This window comes from Sciurus carolinensis, chromosome 3 (genome assembly GCF_902686445.1).
Source record: "Sciurus carolinensis chromosome 3, mSciCar1.2, whole genome shotgun sequence".
Taxonomy (NCBI): Eukaryota; Metazoa; Chordata; class Mammalia; order Rodentia; family Sciuridae; genus Sciurus; species Sciurus carolinensis.
In genome coordinates this window covers 33603152-33623181 of record NC_062215.1, presented here as the reverse complement: position 1 = coordinate 33623181, position 20030 = coordinate 33603152, and the positions used below count along the sequence as shown (strand labels likewise).

The window sequence follows — 20030 nt, the reverse complement described above, 5'->3', positions numbered from 1 at the left end:
AGGATTGAACCCAAGGCCTTCCACATGCTAAGCACATGATCTACCATGAGCCATGCCTCTAGCCTTTTTTGGGGGGTGGGGAGGGCAGAGGTGTGGAGGGATGATGAAAGACTGCTTATTGAAGCAGAATTAAATTCAGGATACTTGGTGATGCTTTGCTTTTCCCTTGAATGTCACAATTTTGGTTTTACTGAACTTTAAAGGTACTGCTGAATATTTCACTATTATTAAATTTTCTTTTATTCCAGAACGTAAGTATTATGTAAACTTAACAGTGGAATCTCGTTTTATTCAGTTTCCTTCTATAAGTTGCTCAGGATTTCAAGTATGTAACTCAAAAAAGGGGTTGATTTTGGTTTTACCTCTTGCCATTTCACAATTTTGATCTTGGGATTTGATTATATTTTCTTCAGCACTTTGCGCCAGAGAGCAGATCCTGTTTACAGTCCACCTCTTCAAGTTTCAGGACTTTGCTGGAGGTTAAAAGTTTACCCGGTAAGTTTTTTATATTTCTAATTTTGAAACCAAAGTTCGTTCATTCTTCTCTGGTGTACTAGTTTAATGTTTAAATGGAGTAAGGAAATTAAAATAATGAGATTTTGTTTCTTTGTGGAATACATTACTAAATCTATAGAATCATGAGTTAAGTATGGATAGAACAAACCCTGAGATACAATTAAATTTTACTTGTTTTATAGACAGAGTTTGAGCTTAGAAGAAATATTTAAAATTCTTGTAAAAGTGATTTAAAAAATAGAAACAGAAAACCATAAAAACACATATTTGCTGATTGTGAACTCAGGGTTTAACCCATATATTTTCTTAAATTGGCGGTTGGTTCTAGCAATATGATGAGGCTCAAGTTCATTTCTATATCAAGAATATAAATAGTTGGGGCTGGGGTTGTAGCTCAGTGGTAGAGCACTCGACTAGCACTTGTGAGGCTCTGGGTTCGATCCTTAACACCACATAAAAATAATAAAACAAAAGATATTCTGTTCATCTGTCAAAAAAAAGAATAGTAACGTGTTCCTTTATGACATAATGTCTAGTCGAATCTCTTTTTGTAGTATTGGTAACTTGATACTCATTTTTGTCATTTCTTTTTCACTTAATATGATACTTTCCATAAAGAGATTCTTCATTTCTTTTTGGATTTGGTTACCTAGTGTTATAGTTCATATAAAAGAGACTGGATTTTTTTTAACTTTTTTTTTTTTTGTCTTCTGAAAGTGACTGATTAGGTTTTGTTTTAGAGTATCACTGAGTTGAGCATGCACCTGTAATCCAGCAACTCAGGAAACTGAGACAGGGGAATCACAAGTTCAAGGCCAGGCTCAGCAACTTAGTGAAACCCTGTGTCAAAATAAAAAAAATAAAAAGGGTTGGGGATGTAACTCAGTGGTAATGTGCCTCTGGGTTAGATCCCTAGTATCAAAACCAAACAAAAAAATACCACTGTGAACTTTTAACTTGATACATATTTAATGTGTTCAAGTTGGCTCACAATTCCTTTTGCCATGATTTTAGTAGCCCTTATAGTCACCCTAGTAATTAGCTTTCTTGTTCTCCTATAACAAAATGTTCTAGATTCCTGTTGTACATTTTTTTACTCTTTACCTGGAATTGGTCATTTGTCAAAGGATCCTTGCTTGCTTTTAGTGGAAAATTGTGTTTCAAGATGAAACTGGGCACGAGGGATGATCAATACTATCAGGTTGTTCACAGTTTTTAGGTTTCTTTATTGAATAGAGCTAGGACACACATACCTAGATGTGTGTGGCTGTTTGGGGGTTCAGTGGTGGTCTGTAATCATTTACTTTTAAATATTTTTTTTAAACTAATTTTTAGAGCAGTTTAGGTTAAGGAGCAAAAATGGAGCAGAAACCAAAGAATTCCCCTATAATCCCTCCCCTACTATTAACACCACACACCAGAGCAATACGTTCTTTACAATTGATGAACCTACACTGACACATCATTGACACCCAAAGTCCATAGTTTGTCTTAAGGTTCATTCAGGACTATAGAATTTTATAACAAATTGTCTCCTCTCCTCTGTAGGAGTCCTACTTTTTTTTTTTTTTTTTTTTTTTTTTTTTTTTTTTTTGCGACCCTGAGGTACATCCCAGCTCCTCTTTTTTTTAATCTAGTTGTAGATGGACACAGTATCTTTATTTTTATGTAGTGCTGAGGATTGAATCCAGTGCCTCATGCATGCTAGGCGAGCACTCTACCACCGAGCTACAATCCAGCCTCATCCCAGCCCTTTTATTTTGATACAAGACCTCACTGAGTTGTCCAGGCTGGCCTTAAACTTGGGATTCTTCTGCCTTAGTTTCCTGGGTAGCTGGGATTACAGTCATGTACCACCACAGAGTTCTATTTCTAAAAGCCACAGGAAATGATAGAATATCTCATAATCAATTCATTTGGTTTATTTCACCTTATAAACACAAAAATCTCAGAATATAAACACTTATTCTACCATTAATATGATTACTGATAACTGGTAAACTGTTTTTTTGTTTGTTTTGCATGTGCTGTCCCCATTCATGTGACTATCATTCCATATGGAATTGAAAACTTGGCACTTAATGGGTTAAGAAAACTTCAAGAAAAGTTTTCCTGACTTATAATTGTAGTATTTGTTTTGTTACCTGTTTTTAGGGGATGAGAAAGAAACTGTATAATCTGTATTTTGAATCTTCTTGCCTTTTTAAAAATATTTATCACTTGTTCTTTCATCTTTTCAGCTCTTCGTTTCTTTCTCTCCTTTTCAAAAATTTTTTAGTACTAAGGATTGAAGCCATGAGCACTTAACCACTGAGCTACATCCCCAGACCTTTTTATTTTTAATTTTGAGACAGGGCCTTGCTGAATTGCTGAGGTTGGCTTTGAGTTTATGATTCTTGTGCTTCAGCCTCCCAAGGCACTGGGATTACAGGCATGCACCACCATGCCCTGCTTCCTTTTTCTTTTTATTAAAAATATTTTTTTTGACATAGGATCTTGCTATGTTGCCCAGGTTGGTCTTGAACTGTTGAATTCAAGCAGTCCTCCCACATCAGCCTCCCAAGTGCCGGAACTGTGGGTGCACCCAACTGTTACCTGGCTCTTTTTCATTTTTAAAAATTTCCATGGGGCTGGGGAGATAGCTCAGTTGGTAGAGTGCTTGCCTTACAAGCACAAGGCCCTGGGTTTGATCCCCAGCACCCAAAAAAAATTAAAATTAAAATTAAAAAAAATTCCTTTATCTGCTTATTTCTTTAAATATTTAATCCATTGTGTATTTGCTGTGTGTCCCTCCTAGTTAAGTCTATTTAAGATTTTCTTCTATTACCCTGAGTTTTTTCTTTTTTTCTTTCTTTTTTTTTTTTTTTCCAATATTGGTGATTCTAGGACCATAAGCCTACTAGGCAGGTGCTCTGGCACTTAGTTATATCCCAGCCCTTTTTAATTTTTAAAATTTTATTGTTTTTTTTAAATTTTGAGACAGTCTTGCTAAGTCAATCTTGGGATTCTCTTGCCTCAGTCTCCCTGAGTAACTGGGATTTCAGGTGTGTGCCACCAATCCCAGCTCTTGATCTGTTGTTTCTGTTTTCTAGAGCACTTTTATTTTGTGTAGGGATGTTATTCTGTTTTTTATTCTCTTCTTTTGGTAAGTAATACGTAACATGAAATTTATCATCAGAACAATTTCTATGTGTATAGTTCTGTAGTGCAAGTGTATTTAGCATGTTGTGTAATCTCCAGAACTTTTTCATCTTTCAGAATTGAAACTGATCATGAAACAATTCTCCATTTTCTCCTCCGTTTTCCCTTACCCCTAGTAATTCCTTTTCTTCATTGTTTCTGTGAATTTGAGTAGATAACTCATAATATAATCATACATTATTTGTCTTTTTTGAGACTGGTTTATTTTACTTAGCATAGCAACCTCAAGGTTTGTCTCTTTATTATGGCATACTATAGAATTTTCTTCCCTTTGTATGGTGAATAATATTTCATTGGGTATATAGTCCACATTTTTTTTTTTTTTTCCATCCATTCATCCATCAGTGGACATTTTTGTTGCTTTCATGTTTTGGCTGTTATGAGTAGTGCTGCTGTGAACAGGGATGTGCACATATCTTCTTTATATCTTGCTTTCATTTTTGTGCATATATACCCAGAGGTGGAATTACTGGATCATATGGTAAACAGTTCTGTTTGTAAGTTGTGAGGAAACTGCATACTGTTTGCTATAGCAGCTGCACCATTTTACATTTCTGTCAACAGTGCACCAGTGTTTCATTCTCATCATATACTTGCCAACACTTCTGTTTTGGATAGTAATTATCCTAATGGGTGTAAGGTTGTATTCATAGTGGTTTTAATTTGCATTTCCTAATAATTAGTGCTATTTGAGCAACTTTACATATGCTTACTTGCACACTTGTGTACATGACCTCTCATGATCTCTTTATACCTATATCCTTTTTGCAGAAAAGTCTATTCCTGCCCCTTGCCCATTTTTTAATGAGGTTTTTTATTTTGAGTTGTAGGAATTTTTTTAATATATTTTAGATATTAACCCATCATCTTAACAATTATCTTTTGGGGATTGGAGATGTACTCAGTGGTAGAATTCTTGCTTGGCATTGTTTGATCCCCCCAGCATCTAAAAAAAGAAAAAAGATTCTTTGGAGTCTCTCTCATTTCTAGAGAAATCGAGTACATTGTGTTCTTTCACTGAATTTTTATTTTATTTTAATTATTTTTTGTGGGTTTTTTAATTCTTTTGTTTAGATATGAATTTTTATTTTTTAAGACTGATTGTTGTAGAGTCCTGTTTACATTAAACTGCTTAACACTTTCATACTTGTTAATCCTTTTTCTTAATTTGTATGCCTTGATATTTTCACTTTTCATATACAGAAGTTTAAAATTGTTATGAATTCAAATCTCTTGGTCTTTTTATTTATTGCTTTTAAGGTTGGAAGTACTATTTCATAATTAAGGTGTAAGATATTAATCTGCACTTTGTTGGTTCCATTGTGGCATAATTTTATTTCCTTTAGTTTGTGACTTAATTTTTTGCTTTTAAATTGATCTATAGTTTCTATTTGCATAACCTCTTATTCTTTCTTTAGGATGGAAATGGAGTTGTGCGTGGATACTACTTATCTGTGTTTCTGGAACTCTCAGCTGGTTTGCCTGAAACTTCTAAGTAAGAGTTGTTGTAAAAATAACAACTTTAACTGTGTACCCATCTATATTTCCATAGCAATTTTCATTAATTACTTTTGTGAATTGCTGTGTTCTGTTAGGATGTACATTAGTATGGAATCCTTGGCACAGTATGATGGCATTATGGACAGTTGTTAAAACTGTTCTCTCTCATGATCCTTATACTTTTAAATTTTTTGGGAATCCCAGAGTTTTTCTTCTTTCTGAATTAGAAATTAAAATGGAGAAAAATATTTAAAAATTTAAAAATTCACTATGAAATAAGCCTATTGCATATTAACATAAAAACATTTTTTAAAAATGAAAAGTAACAATTTTCCTAAAAGAAAATATTGTAAAAATGTATTGCTTTGCATTTTTGGAAATCAGTTTACTCTTTCCCTTAACTAGGTTGTGCATGGTAGTGCATGCCTGTAATCCCAGTAACAAAGTAGAATGAGGCCAGGGGGATTGCAAGTTTGAGGCTAGGCTCAACAACTTAGCAAGACTGTCTTAAGTTAAAAAGTAAAAAGGACTGTGGATGTAGTCAGTGGTTAGAATGTCCCTGGGTTCAATCCCCATTACTGAAGAAAAAGAAGACAACTGGATTCTCTTGTTTGCTTCTATATTTTATTTTTTATAATAAGCTGTTTTGATTGAAATATATATAAATAAAATTTGGCCTCACAGATTTTGAATATACTTAGTTGGAAAAATTTAAAAAATGTGATATAATTCACATGCCATAAAATTCACCCATCAAAAATATACAATTCAGTGATTTTTGTAGATCCAGAGTTCTACAGCCATAAGTGATACCCAATTTCAAAACATTTTCATTACTCTCAAAAGAAACCTTGTACTCATTAGCAGTCATTTGTCCCTTTCTCCCTAGTCTCTGGCATCCACCAGTCCAGTTCTTGTTAAGGAGAAATACGGTAAAAAGTAGGTTTATGTAATTATCTTCTTTGATGTTATACTCAGTCTGAATAAGCAGTTTTTTAAATGTTATCTGTGATGTGGAACTTGGAGTCATATCAATGAATTTTTTTAACTCATATAAAAATCTGTTGGTTTTGATGTAGAATATCTGTTTATAGCCTACATGGAGGAACAGGGATGGGATTTTCCCCTTTCTCCTTCTATAACCCCAGTTAAACCCAAGTTTCTGGATAAGGAAACAATGAAGCAGTTCTTAAGAGATAAGAAACACATAGATAAACTCTTTGATTGCTCTGTCTCTTATAGACATGTGAGTTTTCAGGCTACAATACAGTGATGGATATCTGAGGTAGAGTCTTATAGACTTTCTTAGTTGAGGATGTAGTGTTAAAAGTTTAGGGCATCCAATATAGCTAAAATGCATCAGAAAGAATACCAGAGGACAGAATAGTAAAGACACAGAATCTAGAGATTTGTAGTGGGTTCACCTTGACCATTCAGCAGAGTACTGATTAGGACATTCACATGAGGCATTATTCCTGAGTTGGGAAAACAACCACCTGAAAGGATTAGAGGGAATAATTGAGTACCTGGTGCTTGCACTGGGCTAGGCACTGTGACTGCTTCTCCCAACCACAGTGGAAATAATTAAAATTAATGGGACATTGGGTAGAGTACTGAAGACAGTTTTCCCTAAATAGTGAGGAACATTATCCCTAAACTGAAAAATGCTCTGGATTCACCTAGCAAATGACTGCAAGACCCAAAAGGATCAAATTGTTTCCAGGTAACTAAACTTCATGGTAGAATGAAGCTCAGGAAATTTACAAGGTTATGTAAATTGGTTATGTTCAAAAAAACCAAAATTTACTTGCAACATTTGATGTGCAACAAAGATTGAGTATGCAAATAAACAAGAAAACATACCTAGTAAACAAGGAGGAGAATCAATTGAAATTGGACAAGAACAAAGAATGATGAGAGAAAGACATTAAGACAGACACAAAAAGTTAAGAGTAGAGACATGAAAGATACAGAAGACTCAAATTGAACTTCCTGAAATTGAACTGCTTGAGGTGAAAAATAGACTGGATGGAATGAATGACTGATTAAATGTTCTAAAAAAGTTATTGCATGTCTCAGAATTTGGGGTGTACCAGGGCTATGGGTCTGACATAAGTGTATTTCTTAAGTGCCAGTAAAAGAACTATTATCTTTTATTTTTTATTCAGTTCTTTTTTAATCGTAGATGGGCACAATAACTTTATTTATTTTTTATGTGGCACTGAGGATCGAACCCAGTACCTTATATGTACAAGGCAAGCACTCTACCACTGAGCTACAATCCCAGCCCTTGTCATTTCTTTTAAAGGCCCAGGTATGGCAGTACTTTGGTTAAAACTGTTTTTGCTAGTGTTTAAGACCAAGCTGGTCAAATTGATCTTGCTTCTATCTATTGTTAAGAGTCAGCTAAGTTCCCTCAAGGGGGTTACTCTTGGGATCTTGAGAGAAGCCTCTTAGCTCCCCTCATATCTTCTGCCACGATGGGTCGGGGTCTCATTGACTACATGACTTCCCTTGGAAGCATCAGGGACATCTCCCTCTCCAACATGTGTACTGGTTGGTTTTCTGTTCTCCAGGGTCTCATTGGTCCCCCTGATTGGGAAGTCATTTGACTCAGAGTTACAAAGCCCTTTGAGAAGTGCTGTAATTTCCTGGGTCCAAGTTGGCCTCAGAGGGCAAGAGCCACATATTGGTTTATTTTTCTTTCTTGGCCTTTTTATTTCCTTAACTTTAGTCTCTAAGCTTTGGTCTTAAACATCCAGCAAGCTAGTTTCACCAGTCTTAAAGTAAGAGTACTAGGTTTTACCTTTAATGTCTATAACTTTATAGTTATTTACCCCTTCTGTTTAATTGGAGTCAGTATTAATACTGGAAGTCAAACTTATATCTTGTGTGTTAATTCAGGTTGTTATATTAGAAGTTGTACTTCTTTAAGGCACTAACAGGTAACAGTTAAGGTTTACAAGAAAAATACAAAATAAAATTAACAAGTGTAAACAAATTTAGGGGATGGGGCTATAGCTCAGTCGCAGAGTAGTTGCTTAGGACATGTGAGGCACTGGGTTTGATCCTTAGCATTGCATAAAAACTAAACAAATATAGGCATGTTGTCCATCTAGAACTACACAAATTTAACAACAACAAAAAATAAATTTAGTTTGTATAATAGCGATGAATCAAGAAACAATTTTTATCATCCCAAAGTTTGAAGAACATCAGCTTGGTAAAATGTTCTTCTGTACTTGAAAGATTTATATACTTGGAAGATAGGACAAAGAAGCCAGTTAACAGTCCCATGATTACACTGATGTTCTTATATTAACCAAGTTTAGCTTTCAAAGAAAAACAGAATATGTATGTAGTGTAATACTCTTAACAGTTGTTGTTTGACCAGAGTGGTACAAACCCTAATTCCTTTAAGACTAGTTTCTTTAAAGAATAAAACTTAACAAACACAAGAAATTTTCTTGATAGATAAGAGCAGATTAATATTTTAAGAAATCCTTGTTACTTCAACCTTTGGAGGATTAAATTTTGGTTTTTATCAGTACACTAGTATTTGACCTTAGGGAAAAACGTTGAATAACTTCGATTGTGCTACTTATATATGACCAATGTATTTACACACAGATTGATTGAAATTTACCTTGCACAGACCTTCTGCAACTTACTTAGACATTCTGCAACTTTTTACTTTATCACACAGAAGATGTTCTCATCCAGAAACATTTATTTTTCCTTCTACTTTTCACATTCTGAAACAACCCTTATGAAATTTCTGAATTTTTCCTGTATCTCCTCTTCATAATATGAAATAGTTCATGCTATTTACAATACTTTAATTGAAACCCAAATGCAACTTTTTGGACTCTGTTAGAACATTAACTCTTAGTAACCTTGCTTTAGTGAAGACCCAGAAACAAAGCAATCTTATCCTTTTATCAATTTATAAAAGCACTTTTAAGTTTAAATATATTACCTTCTGGAATGTAAGAAGCAGTTGATGTTTTAGCACTTTAATCAGATGTCTCCTCTAACAAATATATTTATGATTAATCCCTCTGATGTTGATGTTAAATCTAATTTACTCATACTTAACTATAAAAACCAAGATATCAGACAAATGTAGTTAACAGTACTAGCTATCTCTTTCCTGTTGAAGAAAAATCCTAGAAACAATAGGTATTACATTCTGGACATTTTATGAGAACTAGTACTCTGTTAATTGTCTGACTACCTAGAAAAACTTGTGAATTAGTAATTTTTTAAAAAATATCTTTTTAGATGTTGATAGACATTTATTTTTTTCATTTATTTACACGTGGTGCTGAGAATCGAACCCAGTGCCTCACACATGCTAGGCAAGCGCTCTGTCACTGAACCACAACTCCAGCCCATGAGTTAGTAATTTTAAAGACATCTTTACTCTCATCCGTTTACCTAATTTAAATTGAACTTTTTAAATCATGTGAACTGAAAGGTATTTGGATTAGTTTCTCTTTTAAATGTTAATTTATGAGCACTCATTTATCTATATGCCAATTTTGATACCATGTACATGGTACATGGACCTAAGGACATATGTAGACACAACAATACAATCCCCAGGTGTGCACACATACACAAAATAGACAGAAAATAGAAATCTGTAGCTGTTTGTAGGTAGATCTCCACAGGTAGGATGATTTTGTAAATGGAGATTTTCCAATGTATTGAGAGCTAACCCTTAAATATTTGGCCTCTAAACAAAAACAGTGCAAAACCCTCCATATTTAGGTAAAATAAGACTGATCAGAAAAATATTTTAATTTAGGCATGCAGGATCAAATATGAATTTACCATAAAACCATAAGCTCAAAAATACAGAATTTTGGAAAAAAAAAAGATATTCTAGAAAACATGACACAGCCATAGTTAGTAAAGGAGCATGCAGAACATCTTTATCAGATCAAAGTGCATGTTTGACTCAGTTTAGTCTGTTTAGATATTGAAAGGGTGAGTCCTGAAATCTTCAGGTAATGATTCTCAAGTAAAGAAGAGTTCATCATTGCATTTTCCCTTCCTGTGCTGTAGTATTTAGGGAGGAACTTCTAAAGAATGCAGCATGGTAGAGTGCAGGGGCAGATAAGATAGCCAGCCCTTTAGGCTTGAATTTAAAAGTGACACTTTTTTCTTTTAGTCTCAGACTGATTTTGGGCAATCATCTCTGCAAGCTCTGTAAGCCTTGGAGAGAGAGATTAGGCAGAAGCTAAGAAGGGAAGATACTGTTTTGAACTTCGAGAGGCAAAACCTCATACATAGGGAATTGTAACCATTTTTTATTTTGTAAAATCAGTTTCTTAAGGTATGGTCCTATACTTTGTTTCCTCCAGAGACACTCTTTGATTTTCCTAGCTGGCAATCAGGCCAGGTTGGGTCTGAAAAATTATTAGGCATCTCCTTTATTTCAACTGTGATTAAGTCATCTTCTGATATTACTTTTGAGGACAGTGTTCCCCTCTAAACAAAAAATTAAAAAGAGACCAGAGCATTGGTGCCTGTACTGAGAAAACTGTCTCTTTTCCTAGGGGACAGCTTCCTGATACTGGAGCCTCCTAGAGGTCAGTAGTTTCTGCCTTTCCATCCATGACCTCTGGCTGGGTCCTCACTCAGAATGGAGGATACTAATTAACTTCTTGATAACTATTTTAATGTAAGAAAGGACATTTGCCAGCTAGTTGTGCTCTTAAAATTTTTTTGATGGGTACTGGCTATTGAACTCAGGGTAACTTGATCACTGAACCACATCCCCAGCCCTGTTTTGTATTTTACTGCAAACTCTCACAGAGTTGCTTAGCTCCTTACTTTTGCTGAGGTTGGATTTGAACCTGAGATCCTCCTGCCTCTGCATCCCGAGCCACTGGGATTACAGTCATGGACCACTGTGCCCTTAAGATTTCTTACATGTTCCCTGTGTCCTTCTGGGTCCTCATACTCACAGGACCATGATTTCATGTTACACCCCTCAATTTAAAGTGGGAGGCAGGCCTATTAGGGCTCTGGGTGATACCTTCACTAGAGAAAATAAATAAATTGAATTCCTGAACTAGGACAGATGATGGGTAGTTTTACTCTAAGTAACTATGACAAATTTTCTGCTCTTTTTCCTGCCAGATGAGGGGAGTACAGAAGAAAATGTGTCTTCTGAGAGTCTAGAGAAGGTAGTCTAATTTTAAAACTTAGAGGTGAGCTCTGTCTTCAGAATCTCTCATAATGGGTCCCTGTTTAAGAGGTAGACAGGGTGGACAGAATTGGAATAGAAGCATTTCTTAAGAGGGAGAGATTGCTTGGCTCATGTTCTGGGAATTAATGGGGGTACCTCTTTCCCAAAGACCCCAGATCAGACCGAGATTTTATCTCAGGATCCAAAATTCATTGGGCGAGTTCCTTGCATTATTGGGCCAAGTCAATAAGAAACAGAGATACAGATAGTGGTCAGTATTTGGTACCCTGGAGAACAGTTGTGGTTAAATTTGGAAGATGAGACCTTCATGTAGCACCAGGGAGTAGCTCCGGCCAGCTGCCTTCTGTTGTCTCAAACCTTACTCCATCCCACTGAAAAGGAATTGATGCAAATCAGGACCAAACACCTTGGTGAAGGTGGAATCCAACCCTCCTCTTGATTTTGACTGACAACAGGGTGACACCAGACTTTCAAGTCCCCACTGTCATGGTAACTCTAGATCACCTTGGTCCATTCTGATTGGTTCTAATTGTATTCCTAACCATACATTCTTATTGATTTTATGGTTAGAAGAAACTGTTCTTATTCCTCAGAATTTCAGGATCTGGTCACAAAAGTTGTCTCCTTCAGGGTAACTTGGATTCTTTTTGTCCACATTATCTTGGGACTGCTTTTCCCCTGCAGTTAACAAGTAGTTTGCTGAGGAATGTGACACATCCTGTCCTCTTAGGCCAGGCAGGGCTGCAGGTAAACTGCTTCCTGGAATAGAAAGCATTTGAGGGTCAGCATCGTGGTCCCATTTGATGGAATTACCATACACAACATTTAGCTTTTGTAATGTCACAGATGTTCTCAAGATCTGTAGTTATGATGTCTAATGCCATTTGATTTTTGCAAAATACCCTTCTTTTGGCATTACCTCTGTTTAGTAGAGCTCCCTTTATCTGTGTCAGTTAGGGTTTTCTTAGTAAACTTAGTACTTTTATGTGCCACATTTCTTCTTTTAGACTAATATGAGGGATTAATACTGGGACTAGATAATCATACTAGCAGACATGGAAACACTGATCAAACTTGCCTATGTAGGAGGTTAGGAAGATTTGTAGATCTCAAATTGACTCAGAAAAAAGCTTGTGACTCTGAGAGTCTCTGTTGATAATTACCAGGCATTCCTGTCTATGTAACTTTCCTTTATAGCCTCCAGCTTTACTTACTTTTGGTGGAGGTTCATCTGCTATATTGGGGGCAGTAAATGAAAAGGGATGGGGGTCACGACATGATCTAGGGGGCTTCTGGAGCAGGGAGTCAGCAAGAACTAATGGTACAGCAGAGCAAGGTAGGCATAATGAAGACCTTGAGAGAAGGTGAAAGAAAGCCTGGAGGAATGGAACCTCAGGCCATTTACCATTTTGTTGGAGGAAATTTTCTAAGTCTTGGAGGATTTTGGGGTCAAAGGTTCTGAATTCTAAATTCAGACCATCGACTTAGTGTAGTTTAGATTGTGACCAGATCTGTGTACTGAGGCAAATCAGGTATTTACTTTTGAGATCAGATTAGAAGTGAACAATCTTAAAATTTTTAATGAGACAACCTAGGAGTTCCATGGGATGGGGCCCCCATGTTGGAGAGGTTTGACCCAGGTGGCAGTCAAAATCCGAGTTCCTTGATACCTTCTGTGACCAGAGTTCCACCAGAGAATGAGATGATGTCTCCTTCTGCAATCCCATTGGTGTAGAAACCCCAGGGTCTGGATGAACCAAATGGTGAGGGTCTCAGGCAGGATGCCTTTGTGAGAGAGTGGAAGAGATCTTACTTTTTCAAGTAATGAGAAGACCAGTGTTGCATGTGGGAATAAAATGGCAAAAAGCCGCCTGTGATTCAGCGGTCTGAATACATAAGAGAAGGAAGAAATAGGAGAGAATATAGGGTTAGAGGATGCCACCAACACCAAGAACGGGCCCAATACAGGTCCTTGCTCCATGCATGTGGCAGTAAGTTAGCAAAATGCTAGCCCAGGATTGGGGTTGATTTTGGGTTGTGTACTGGCCATCCTTAAGGTATGGTGGACTTGGAGAGCATGAAGGACTGCCATCTATCAGGAGGAAAGGAATGGAAGGGAAATGAGAAAAGATGGTAATGGTAGAGGTTCATTAGGATAGGGAGGGGGTAGAGAGACCCAAACCTTGCCCTGGGTTTCCGCGCTAAATGAAAACAAATGAAAGAGAATACAAAAAGAAAAAGGGAGTCAGACCTCAATGGATCAGTGATGTTTTATTAAGCAACTAAAGGGCATATTTTCAAGGGGAAAATGGCACTGGCTACAACAAGAGTCTGTGTTTTATAAGGTTTAGTAGGGCCACATCATGGGAGGAGTGTGCCAGATAATTTGGGTGGGCTTGCTTTTAGCAGGCAGGGAAAATTTGGCAGATGAGTAAAATTGAAAAGGCAGTCCTCAGTCCTTCCCCGCACAGTCGTTTTAAGTTTCCACTTCCTTCAGGGATGAGCAGAAAAAATGTATACTCAAACAGCCAGTTGAAAAAAAAAAAGATGTTATTTATACAGGAACAAAAGAATGAAATCAGGCCTGAGGATGTGGCTCAGTGGTGCAGCACTTGTTTAATGTGTGCAAGGTCCTGGATTTGGTCCCCACCACTGGGATGGTGGGAGAAAAAGGATGAAATTAGTTGGATGTGATGACACGCCTGTAATCCCAGTGACTCAGGAGAATCAGGCATGACTACTGCAAGTTAGAGACCAGTCTCAGCAATTTAGCAAAACTCTAAGGACTTAGAACCTGTCTGAAAATAAAGGGCTGGGGATGTGGCTCAGTGTTAAGTCACCCTGTTTTAAATCTTCAGCACCTCCTCCCCAAAAAAAGAGATTGAAATGAAATCAGATTTCTCATTTGAAACAAAGCGAAATGGTAATACTGTAATATCTTAGAAGGACTGAAAGAAAAAATCTTACCAATTTAGCTTTCTGTACCTACCACAAATATCTTTAAAAAAATAAAAGTGAAACGAAGACATTTGCAGACATTTGAAGACCTGGACTATAAGAAATGTTATAGCACGTGCTTCAGGTAGAAGGGGGAAGATGCGAGTTGGCTATCTAAATTTGAATTTTAAAGAGAGGGAAAGGGAGGGTCAGGAAGAGAAGAGTACCAGAAACAAAGTATATGAGTAAATTTAAAATTGTTTTTAAATTAAAATAACACTGAAAGAGTATTGATGCATTTGGAATTTGTTGATATAAATGCATGACAACAACAAGATAAAGTTTAAAACTGCACAGACATACAATTTAAGAGTGTGACATTATGATGCTAGTGGTATAATTGAAAACTAAACTGTAATCAGTTAAAGATACATACCTTTGTATTAGTTTCCTTTATGTGCTAAAATAAAAAGGCCACAAACTCAGTGTTGTAAAACAACAAATTTATTCTCACAGTCCTGGAATTCAGAAATCTGTAACCTGTTGGTGAGCCAAAATCAAGCTTTTTCAGTACCATTGTGCTTGTTCCAGAGGATCTAGGGGAGAAATCATTCCCTGCCTTTTCTACTGTCTGGTGACTGCCAGCATTCCTTGGCTTGTGGCCTTACCAGTCCAATGTCTGTCTCTATGATTACATTGCCTTGTCTTTTCTGGTCTCATGTAATATTTTCTTCTGCTTTCCTATAAGGACACCTATTACATTTAGATTTCACCTATGTAATTCAGGATTATTTCCTCAGTCTCATAATTTTTAGCTTCATACAGTAACATGCCCTCTTATTTGCCATAGAAGATAGTGTTCACAGGTTTTGGAAATTAGGATATGGATATCTTATGGGGGAAGAGAGGTATTACTAGTCACAACTGAGAACTACTAAGTAACAGTACAACTATAATTCAACACTAAAAAAGAGAAAGTATTACTGACTGAATTTCATTTTTCACTGAAAGTGAAAACACATTATTCCAGAATTTGGAGTATGTTACTACATATGAGGTAGTAGGTATGTGGAAATTTATAGCACTAAATATCTATAAATGAAGAGTAGAAAGGTCTTAAATCAATAACCTCCGCTTTTGCATTGTAAACCAGGAAAAAAAAAAGTTAAATGCAGAGTAAGCAAAAGAAAGGACATAAAGATGAAAGCAGAATCCAGTGAAATAAAAAAACCACAAAAGCAATAGAGTAATCATTGAAATCAAAAGACAATTTGAGAGCTAATGCTACATGATTTAAATTATTAAATTATTGAATTATTAAAGAATTGTAATAAAGTCCCAGTAACTCAGAACATCATGGTATTAACATGAGGATAGTCAAAATTGATCAGTGGAATATAATAGAGTCCTGAAGTAAATCCTCACAGCCAACTGATTTTTTTGTAATAAACAAAGGCAATACCATGGAGAAAGGATAATAATCTTCAGATAGTGCTTAAATATTTCAGAATCCCTGCACACACACACACATTCCAAGAAAATGAACTTGGAGTCCCTCATGCTATATATAATACTTAAGTTGACCATAATTTAAATGATAAAACTGTTTAGTTTGATGCTGATTGATTCGACCCAGGGACTTCGTGCACATTGCATTCTCCCACTGAAATAAGGCCCCCAACCCCTACTTCAGGAATTTAAAAGTCACATTATCTTAGAAATGGTAGTAATTTACTATCATTGATAATAGATTGAAGATTAGGTGTTTGAAAAAGATTGGAATTTGTGCATTTATTAGATATTATCCAAAAACCTTCATGGTACTATTCTCTTCTGATGCAAATGGATATAATTTGTTTTTCACTTAACATTTCAGTAACCCAAGAAAAGTCTTCTGAATGCTTTTTCATTAAATATTGAAATGTCATTCAATTATTGAGTTCAGGATTTAACTTTGAGGTAACTGAAATTGTGTATAATAGTCCAGTAGATTTTAATATCAGAGCTCTACAGAATTGCTTGTGTAATTTCATTATATTTAAATATCTTTATAAAGGTGTGTGTTAGCATACATATACATGTAGAATTTCTGGGGAGATTTGTATTTGAGTGACATCCTGGGGTTGATTTTTTAAGAGTGAGGAATGACTTGTTTTATAGAGGGGAAGTTCTCTGAGTTGTTCTAGGAAATATTTTGATAGAAGGAAAGAATTCAGGTTGTAACATTCAAATGTTAGGTTTTAATTTATCTAATGTTGGAGTTGAGATGCTATGTAAATTTACTTGGATTTATTGCCATATAAGAAATGTTTAGTCTTTCTCTTGTCATGACTTAAAAGAACTAATGAAAAGACTGTTTAGCTTAAACATGGTATGCCTTTTCTTACAAAGCATAAGATTTTTTAGAAATTGTTTTATATCAGTTTTAAGATTTTATCTGTACTTGAATCTAGACACATTTGATCATTTGCATTAATATCTCTTCTCCCAGATTTTCAGTATTCTTGTTTTTGTTTCCAGTTTTCACTTTACTCATTTTAAAAGTACATATAAAAATTGTTTTTTGAAATGAAATTGACTGTTAATTATTTTTAATAACTTTTCCCATGTATACTTATTTTTCATTAGAAAATTTGATAGCCTTGAATTATTGGATGCATAAGTTAATTTATCATAATTCATATTGGAAAAGTGTAGTAAAGTATTTTTTAAAATTTATTTTTATTGAAAACAAATGGGATACATGTTGTTTCTGTTTGTACATGGAGTAACAGCATACCATTTGCATATTCATACATTTACGTAGGGTAATGATGTTTGATTCATTCTGTTATTGTTTCCTTCCCCCCCCACCCCTCCCACCCCTTTTTTCCCTCTATACAGTCCCTCCTTCCTCCATTCTTGCCCCCCTCCCACTCCCCATTATGTGTCATCATCCACTTATCAGTGAGATCATTCGTCCTTTGGTTTTTTGAGATTGGCTTATCTCACTTAGTATGATGTTCTCCAGTTTCATCCATTTGCCTGCAAATGCCATAATTTTATTATTCTTTATGACTGAGTAATATTCCATTGTATATATATATACCACAGTTTCTTTATCCATTCATCAATTGAAGGGCATCTAGGTTGGTTCCACAGTCTGGCTATTGTGAATTGAACAAGTAAGAACATTGATGTGGCTGTATCTCTGTAGTATGCTGATTTTAAGTCCTTTGGGTATAGGCCAAGGAGTGGGATAGCTGGGTCAAATGGTGGTTCCATTCCAAGTTTTCTAAGGAATCTCCACACTGCTTTCCAGAGTGACTACACTAATTTGCAACCCCACCAGCAATGTATGAGTGTACCTCTTCCCCCACATCCTCTCCAACACCTATTGTTGCTTGTATTCTTGATAATCGCCATTCTAATTGGTGTGAGATGGAATCTTAGTGTAGTTTTGATTTGCATTTCTCTTATTACTAAAGATGGTGAACATTTTATCATATGTTTGTCGATTGCTTGTAGATCATCTTCTGTGAAGCGTCTGTTCATATCCTTAGCCCATTTGTTGATTGGGTTATTTGTATTCTTCATGTAGAGTTTTTTGAGTTCTTTATATATTCTGAAAATTAGTGCTCTATCTGAAGTATGAGTGGCAAAGACATTCTCCCACTCTGTACGCTCTCTCTTCACATTACTGATAGTTTCCTTTGCTGAGAGAAAGCTTTTTAGTTTGAATCTATCCCAGTTGTTGATTCTTTTATTTCTTGTACTATGGGAGTCCTGTTAAGGAAGTCTGATCCTAAGCTGACATGTTGAAGATTTGGACCTACTTTTTCTTCTATAAAATGCAGGGTCTCTGGTCTGATTCCGAGGTCCTTGATCCATTGTGAGTTGATTTTTGTGCAGGGTGAGAGATAGGGGTTTAGTTTCATTCTGTTGCATATGGATTTCCAGTTTTCCCAGCACCATTTGTTGAAGAGGCTATCTTTGTAGTATAGACTTTGTAGTATAGTTGAAGTTCTGGTATTGCGATACCCCCTGTTTCATTCTTCCTGCTAAGGATTGCTTTAGTTATTCTGGGTTTCTTATTCTTCTCAATGAATTTCATGATTGCTTGCTCTATTTCTGTAAGGTACATCATTGGGATTTTAATTGGAATTGAATTAAATTTAATTTAATTGATTGAATTGAATTGAATTGAATCTGTATATTACTTTTGGTAGTATGGCCATTTTGACAATATTAATTCTGCCTATCCAAGAACATGGGAGATCTTTCCATCTTCTAAGGTCTTCCTCAATTTCTTTCTTCAGCGTTTTGTAGTTTTCATTGTAGAGACCTTTTACCTCTTTGGTTAGATTGATGCCCATGTATTTTATTTTTTTTTTGAGGCTATTGCAAGTGGAGTTGTTTTCCTCATTTCCCTTTCGGCTGTTTCATCGCTTCCGTATAAAAATGCTTTAGATTTTTGCGTGTTGATTTTATAGCCTGCTATTTTGCTGAATTCATTGATGAGGTCTAGAAGTTTTCTGGAGGAGTTTTTGGATCCTCTAAATAGAGAATCATGTCATCAGCAAATAGTGACAGCTTAAGTTCCTCTTTTTCTATTCGTATTTTTACGAATAGAAAAATTTTAATTTCTTTAGTCTGCCTAATTGCTCTGCCTAGAGTTTGGAGGACAATGTTGAATAGAAGTGGTGAAAGAGGACAGCCCTGTCTTGGTCCCATTTTTAAAGGGAATGGTTTCAGTTTTTCTCCATTAAGAATGATATTGGCCATGGGCTTAGCACAAATAGCCTTTATAATGTTCAGTTATGTTCCTACTATCACTGTTTTTTCTAGTGTTTTAAGCATGAAGGGGTGTTGTATTTTGTCGAACGCTTTTTCTGCATCAATTGAAATAACAATATGATTTTTATTCTTAAGTCTATTGACATGATGGATTATGTTTATTGATTTACGGATGTTAAACCATCCTTGCATTCCAGGAATGAACCCCACTTGATCGTGGTGCACGATTTTCTTAATATGTTTTGGATATGGTTTGCCAATATTTTGTTAAGGATCTTTGCATCTATATTCATCAAGGATATTGGTCTAAAATTTTCTCTCCTTGATGTGTCTTTGCCTGGTTTGGGTATGAGGGTGATACTAGCTTCATAGAATGAGTTTGGTAGGGTACCCTCCTTTTCTATTTCTTTGAATACTTTGAGAAGTATTGGAATGAGTTCTTCTTTGAAGGTCTTGTAGAACTCGGCTGAGAATCCATCTGGTCCTTGGCTTTTCTTGGATGGTAGATTTTTAGTGGCTTCTTCTATTTAATTGCTTGATATTGATCTGCTTAAATTGTGTATGTCCTCCTGGTTCACTTTGGGAATGGGAAGAGCATATGTCTCTAGAAATTTGTCAATGTCTTCGGTATATTCTATTTTGTTGGAATACAGATTTTCAAAGTAGCTTCTCATTATGTTCTGTATCTCAGTGGTGTCTGTCGTGATATTTCCTTTTTCATCAAGAATTTTAATAATTTGAGTTTTCTCTCTCCTTCTGTTAGTGTGGCTAAGGGTTTGTCTATTTTGTTTACTTTCTCAAAGAACCAACTTTTTGTTTTGTCAATTTTTTGAATTGTTTCTTTTGTTTCAATTTCATTGATTTCATCTCTGATTTT

At 35.6% G+C, this 20030-nt stretch overlaps 1 protein-coding gene across 7 annotated transcripts in view; it reads left to right on the top strand.

Moving 5' to 3' along the window:
* Trim37 (tripartite motif containing 37) overlaps positions 1-20030 on the top strand; it is a 180169-nt gene that overhangs the window by 46655 nt on the left and 113484 nt on the right. For all 7 annotated transcript variants that reach the window (XM_047542823.1, XM_047542821.1, XM_047542826.1 and 4 more), the window contains 2 exons: positions 414-495; positions 5136-5212. In XM_047542823.1, the coding sequence (XP_047398779.1) occupies positions 414-495; positions 5136-5212 (159 nt within the window). The remainder of the gene's footprint in view (positions 1-413; positions 496-5135; positions 5213-20030) is intronic.